The 7,500-nt window shown below is 39.3% G+C and overlaps 1 protein-coding gene across 1 annotated transcript in view; it reads left to right on the top strand.

Moving 5' to 3' along the window:
* LOC129409718 (butyrophilin subfamily 3 member A3-like) overlaps window positions 1-7,405 on the top strand; it is a 7,967-nt gene extending 562 nt beyond the window's left edge. Inside the window, exons 2-5 of the mRNA XM_055156238.1 lie at window positions 5,607-5,948; window positions 6,146-6,424; window positions 6,714-6,862; window positions 7,337-7,405. Of these exons, the coding sequence (XP_055012213.1) occupies window positions 5,607-5,948; window positions 6,146-6,424; window positions 6,714-6,862; window positions 7,337-7,405 (839 nt within the window). The remainder of the gene's footprint in view (window positions 1-5,606; window positions 5,949-6,145; window positions 6,425-6,713; window positions 6,863-7,336) is intronic.
* The last annotated feature ends 95 nt before the right edge of the window (window positions 7,406-7,500 follow it).

Below are 7,500 nucleotides of genomic sequence, written 5' to 3'. Positions count from 1 at the left end.
CGAAATTACCACAAGAAGGTCTAGAAAAAGCGATGAGTGGGGGCCGATCCAAAAGAGGACAGAAACATACGAAGAAAGCGGACATGGAAGAAGATATGCCGAAAAAAGACGCGGAGCCCAAGTAGAAGATGGCTACGAGCTAGCTGCTGGTGACGAGCTACGTGCGAATGACGAAGTGGCGAGCAACGCAGAAAACTCCCTAACGCTAAGTGAAATTCACAAAGATCTACGAAGTTTCAAGAGCGAATTCATAAAAGCACTTCAGGAGATTAAGGTAGAAATGGTCAGAGATCTTAAAAGTCGAGATGGCGACTATTACCCAGAGCATAAACCAAAAGCTAACGGACCAAGCAGCTAAACTCGAGGGACACGACAAAGCCATTGCCGAGGCAGAAGAGCGTATTTCAGAGGTTGAAGAGAGCGGCGTAGTGACCAAAGACGCCCTGCTTGGCTTATTAAGGGAACAACGCAGATTGCGGGAAAAAGTTGTTGACTTAGAAAGCAGATCCAGAAGAAACAACATACGCATATACGGGATTCCTGAGGGCGCAGAGGGCGCGTCTGTGATGGACTTTGTGAGAAGTTTGCTCACTAAGGAGCTACAGTTACCAGAGGGAATGTCTCTCCAGATTCAAAGAGCTCACCGAGCTTCCACGCAAAAACCGGGACCAGGCGCAACACCAAGATCTGTGATCATAAACTTTTTGCAGTTTGAAGTGAAAGAGACCATCCTTAGGCTGGCATGGAAGAAGAGGATTATGTTTGATAATAAACAGATTTACTTTGACCATGACTATGCCTATGAAGTTTTGGAGAAGCGTAAAGCATATGGAGAAATAAAAACGGCGCTTAAAGAGAGGGGCATCCGTTTCCAAACGCCCTTCACGAAGATTCGCATCCACTGGAGTACGGGGCCGCGGACTTACGGAGACGCTGAAGACGCGGCGAGTGATCTGAGGGCGCGGGGGATTGAGGTGTCTGCAACTAGAGGGAGAACAACGGCCAGTGTGGATATGGAGGACAAAATCCGCCGCGCTTTTCCTTGGGAAGCAGTGGTTGCAGATGAGAGAGGAGCAACGATCGGAATGAGGGTGAGACGCAAACTACAAGAGTTTAGAAGAGGAGATGGATCCTAGAAGACTAATAAGCTTTATTGTTTATCTTCATAACTGAGGTAACTGATTCTATTCTGTCCATGATGCTGTAAGTAGAAAGTTGAAACTGGAATCGGTTGAAGTAGAGATTAGTATTAGTGTTCGTATTTGTTGGACTCATTGTGGTCGAGGAATGTATTGGCTGGTTCAGCATTTCACCGCAAGGGGGAGCTCCGACCGGGAGGACGGACTTTACTCCTCGCTCACCAACAGAGACATACAGGAGTCAACTGACCCTGAGGATAAGGAAGACTTTATTTGGTTTTTGGTTTTTTGGTTTTTGTTCATGTTTCTTTGTTCTAATTCAACAGTGGGGGTTACATTTGTTTGTCTTATTGTCCTTACGATTATATTGGAGAATGTTTTGTTAATTATTGATAGACATTATATTAAGTCTCAACTAAATGCTTAAACTAATTTCGATTAATGTAAATGGGCTACAGAGTGCAACCAAGCAAGGTAAAATACTGGCAAAACTAAAAAGGGAGAATATAGATGTGGCGTTTATACAAGAAACTCATTTGGCGGGATTGGAACATGAAAGACTTAAGAGGCAGGGTTTTAAATATGTCTTTTTCTCTTCTAACGGGATAAAACATACAAGAGGTGTGGCGATTTTAATATCAAGTCAAGTCATATTTGAGCATATAGCAACAGTTAAGGATAAAGAAGGCAGATATGTGATGGTAAAAGGTAAACTGGGTGGAGAAATGTTTACATTTTATAATGTATATATCCCTCCTGGTACTAAATCTGACTATTTAAATATTTTAGACAAAGCTGTGACAGAGAGCCAAGGAATGCTCATTTGTGGAGGAGATTTTAATATAACTTTAAATCCACACATAGATTCAACTAGTAATAGATTATTTCAGTCACAGAAAATAACAAGAAAGATTAAAGTTATGATGTCGGAGACGGGTCTTGTAGATGTATGGAGGTATTTGAACCCAACAATTAGAGACTATACCTTCTACTCGTCCCCACACTCTTCTTACTCCAGAATTGATTATTTTTTTACCTTTAGTACAGACATCAATAGAATGCAAAAATGTCAGATCGGAGTGAGAGAAATATCTGATCATTCTCCTTTATATCTATATATATCCAAGTCTCAACAACAAAAACTAACTCACTGGAGACTGAATAATAGCATACTCAACAATCAGCTATGTGAACAATTATCTAAAGAAATAACTGAATACTTACAAATCAACGATGACAATAATACAACTCCACCCATTTTGTGGGATGCATGTAAGGCGGTGATGAGAGGGAGAGTGATTGCTAAAACTTCTTATTTGAAAAAGCAAAGGTTGGAAAGACTGGAGAAGCTACAATTAGAACTATTAACATTGGAAACCAAACATAAAGATACATTAGATGACCAAACAAGATTTGAAATTAAGAAAAAAAGGAATCAGATAGATGAGATTTATAATCAAGATATACAACGAAAGCTACTATTTGTCAAACAGAATTACTATGAAGGAGGGGTCAAATATACCAAACAACTAGCATACAAATTAAGAAAACAGTCAGAGAATACAGTCTACAAGATTAAAGACCCGGTGACCAAAGAAATGTACAATCAATTAGATAAAATTCAGAACTGCTTTAAGAAGTATTATAAAAAGTTATACTCACAGCCTCATATAACTAATGATCATAAAATGGAGAGTTTGTTAAGGTCATTGAAATTACCTACTGTTACAGAAAATGAAAACAAGGCTTTGACTGCCCAAATTACAAAGGAGGAAATTCACTCTGCCATAGGACGATTGAAAACTAATAAGGCTCCAGGCCCTGATGGATTTACCGCAGAATGGTACAAAAAATTGAAAGATGCGGTGACACCATTATTATTAAAGACATTCAACTGGGTAATGACTAATGCAGAGACACCTCCATCTTGGAGAGAGGCTATTATTTCAGTTATACCAAAAGAGGGGAAAGATAAAACAGAATGTTTTAACTACAGGCCAATAAGTGTATTGAACTTAGATTACAAGATATTTACATCAATTCTAGCCAAAAGACTAGACAAGATTTTACCAGGGATAATTGACTCAGATCAAACGGGATTCGTAAAATTACGTCAAACTCATGACAACATTAGAAGATCACTACAAATTATGAGACACATAGATATGAATAAAACGCAGGCTGTTCTATTGAGTTTAGACGCAGAAAAAGCCTTTGACTCTGTAAGATGGGAATTCTTATTTAAAGTTATGCAAAAATTTGGATTTGATGAGGCGCTTATTAAAATATGGAAGGCTTTATACAATAAACCAACAGCTAGGATCAAAATGAACGGGACACTCTCTGACTCTTTTGGGTTGGAGAGGTCCACGAGACAGGGATGTCCCTTAAGTCCACTTTCCTTTGCAATATTTATAGAGCCACTTGCTCAGTGGATTAGACAGAATAATATGATTACAGGAATATGGATGTCAAATATTGAGCAAAAAATTGCATTGTTTGCGGATGATGTTCTGGTTTACTTATCCAACCCTACAGCATCATTGCCACAATTATTTACAGTTTTGAGAGAATATGGGTCATATTCAGGGTATAAATTAAATGAGCATAAAACTCAAGTGCTTAGTTTTAATTATAAACCCCCTGAACATTTAAGATGTGCATATAAATTAAATTGGGACAATACATGTATTAAATATTTGGGCATATATTTACCAATTGACTTAACTACCTTAGAAGAAAACAATTATGGCCCCTTAAAAGCTGAAATTACTAAAGATATTAACAGATGGAACATAATACCCTTTCTGAGCTTAACATCAAGAGTGGAAACAATAAAAATGAATGTTCTCCCCAGAATGTTGTACTTATTCCAGTCAATTCCTATTGAGAAGCCAGACACATATTTTACAGAATGGGATAAGACTATCTCAAGATTTGTATGGGCAGGCAAAAAACCAAGGGTGAAATATAAAACATTACAACTCTCAAAGGACAGAGGAGGTCTAGCACTTCCGTGTTTTCAAGATTATTACAGAGCATCACAGTTACGCCCGTTAGTGGGCTGGTGCAAACCTAGCTATAATTCAAAATGGAAGGACATAGAGTGCGGAATAACAGGAGGCCTGCCGGTCGGTATGTTGATGGGGGACCCATCATTGTTGGATGATCTGTCAGATATTGCAAAGCAGTTACTCAAAAGTTCCATAAAGACATGGACTGAAATACTAAAAAGGTATAAATTACAGGGAAAAGCGGGACTTTTTAAATGGTTTGCTTATGATTTTGATTTTATTCCTGGTAGATATGACTCAAGATTTAAGATGTGGTGTAATAAAGGCCTTAATACATATTGCACTCTAATTAAGGACGGGGTAATAAGAAGCTTTCAGGACCTCAGGGACAAGTTTGGATTGACAAATCATGATCATTTTAGATACTTACAAATTAGAGATTTTGTTACCAAAAAGTTCCCCCAAAAAACAAATTTCACTAAAAGTGATATTCTTGGAATTTTTCAAAATGCATATGAAGACGCTTCCTATCAAAAAATTATTTCAAAATTATACACGAGCCTTCAAAATCTAGAGAACTATGATACTCTTTATATAAAAACAAGATGGGAAGCAGAGGGCAACATAATTCTTACAACTGAGGACTGGGACAGAATCTGCACACAGCAGTGGTCAGTAACAAGCGCCCCCTGTTGGAGGGAGTTCTGTTGGAAAAATGTAACTCGATACTTCTGTACACCAGCTCAAACATCTAAATATTCTGATCAGACCAGCTGCTGGAGGTTATGTGGTCAAGTACAAGCTAACCATTTTCATATTTTTTGGAATTGTCCCTCTGTGGCTCCATTTTGGAGACAAGTTCATGCAATACTGGAAATGGTCTTTAAAAGGAAGATTCAATATGATTTTAAAATAATGTATTTGGGAGATTTTGTTTCGTTGCACCTTTCTAAAGCAGATTCATACTTGATGGGAGTATTGCTGGTGGCTGCCAAGAAAGGAGTAACTCGGAAGTGGCTTGGACAGGAGACGCCTACATTGGATGAATGGATAGACTTGATATTTAGCATTTTTAAAATGGAAAGGATCACATTTAAATTGAAGTTACAAAGTGACATATTTGAAACCTATTGGTCAAAATGGTTGCGGTATGTAAAGACAAGAAGACCTGACTTTGTATAAAGTAGTTATATCTGTTTATCTGCCCCCACTGTCTTGTTTTGTTCTTACTGTTTGAATGTTGTTTATTTTTACAAGATAAAAACCCAATAAAAAGTGAATGACAAAAAAAAGAGTGTCCTACAAGTGCACTGATGGAAAATGAAGAGCCCATAATGACCAGAGACCCCTGATTTATTATTATTATTGTTATTATTTCTTTTGCTTTTCTCTTCAACACTGGCACTAACACATTTACTAATTTCTAATCTACAGTCTGTTATGATCTCCTCAGGTCAGAATACAATGGTCGCTCCCTCTCAGCCAATCAGAGCGCCCGTTGGCAGTGATGTCACTCTGCCCTGTCAGTTGGAGCCTGTTAAAGACCTCAGGAACATGGTGGTGGAGTGGGCACGACACGACCTGACTCCACGCTACGTCCACATCCGCCGCGATGGTCTGGACTTCCTCAGGGACCAGAACTCCCTGTACCTGGGCCGCACGTCTCTGTCTGAGAGTCGTCTGCAGCAGGGGGACATGTCCCTGAGTCTGACCCGAGTCAGGCCCAGTGATGTGGGCACGTACACCTGCTACATGCCCCAGATTAACGTCAAAGCGGAGGTCTCTCTGCTGGTCGGTGAGTGTGTTTCATATGACACTTTAACATGTTCCACTGTAGCACTTCTGTTCTTGTTGCAGCATAAGTGACACATTTGTTTTCTATGTCAACAAGGTGTTTCTTTATCACTTCAGCCTGTGGGAGTTCACAGGATCTGAAGAGAGTGATGTTGATAAAGTATTTGATGTGCTCTTTGGCTGTTCCTCTGTCCCCAGTGTCCGTGGCTCCTCCCTCTGTGAGTCTGACCAAAGAGCGCTCGGGGTCTCCTGTGCTGAGGTGTGAGTCCAGGGGCTGGTACCCGGGGCCGGAGCTGGAGTGGCTGGACTCAGAGGGGACGGTTCTGCTCAGGACTGAGGCTCAGAGAGGAGAGAGTGACGAGCTGTTCACTGTGAGCAGCAGACTGAGTGTGGAGCAGAGGCTCGGAAACACGTTCACCTGCAGAGTGAAGCAGCAGGAGAGCGGCCAGAGCAGAGAGGCCCAGCTCAGCATCGCAGGTCAGGACACAGACAATCCTCTGCTCCATCTGACCCTCTCCTCTTCATCCTGTTTTCCATCTAAGCCTGGCTGCACTGAATAAACATTAAATCTATATTTTCTATCAGTTTAACAGTTTATTAGTGTCTTTTTGCCTGCAGTTTCCTGTATACACTGAATAATATCTTTATGTATAAGCTGGATGTCCGCTCTGACACAAGATTTAGGAGTTCAGTTTAGATTTGATTTAGTCTGTGCTCTGTTGTACGCTGCAGTAACAATATTAAATGGTTGAAATGTTTCTTTCAGATGAATTCCTGGAGTCGTGTTCGTTCTTCTCTTGGGCCTCGATCCTCTTGGGTTTGGCTTTGGGGCTGGTCCTTACAGCAGCTGCTGCTCTGGTCGTGTGGAAGTTTAAATCTAAAAGTAAGTCCAGGTTTAGTGTTTTCATTCTTTTGGTTAGATGCATACATATATATATATATATATATATATATATATATATATATATATATATATATATATATATATATATATATATATATATATATATATATATATATATATATATATAATCCCATCTGGTGGTTTTTCAACTGCCTGAAAGAGTTCACAATATTTTAGAATTTTTACTCTATTGATTAATCTACATGTACAGGGTCTTTTCTGTTTTCTTTGTTTACGTCATAGACCAAATCTTATTTAAATATACATTCAGCTATAAATTTAAACTCTAAATCTTAAACTTTAAACCAAAGAAGTTGCAATGACGTTTCAGAATTTCAGGTTTTCTTTTTTTTATTGTCTCCTTTTGGATAAATTTGGCTTGGAGCCGGGGTCAGTAACATTTACATTTACAGACACAACACACTAAATTTAAAATCATATAAAATGTACGAACAGTCAGTCTATGTTGTTAATACATTTAACAGACTGAGCAGCAGAGAGTTTTGGGGGACTGCGTCTCGCAGGTGGTGCAGTCAGAGCGGACACATCCATGATCTTACCAGTCACTTTCACCAGTCTAAGGATGTGTAATTTTATGTTTTTCACTGGTAGAAATGGTTTGCAGCTGGAGTTGGCTTCTATACATAAG

The sequence above is a fragment of the Boleophthalmus pectinirostris genome, unplaced genomic scaffold, assembly GCF_026225935.1.
Source record: "Boleophthalmus pectinirostris isolate CB_2022bp ecotype Guang Dong unplaced genomic scaffold, ASM2622593v1 HiC_scaffold_20, whole genome shotgun sequence".
Lineage (NCBI taxonomy): Eukaryota > Metazoa > Chordata > Actinopteri > Gobiiformes > Gobiidae > Boleophthalmus > Boleophthalmus pectinirostris.
This window is presented reverse-complemented; position numbering and strand designations above follow the sequence as displayed.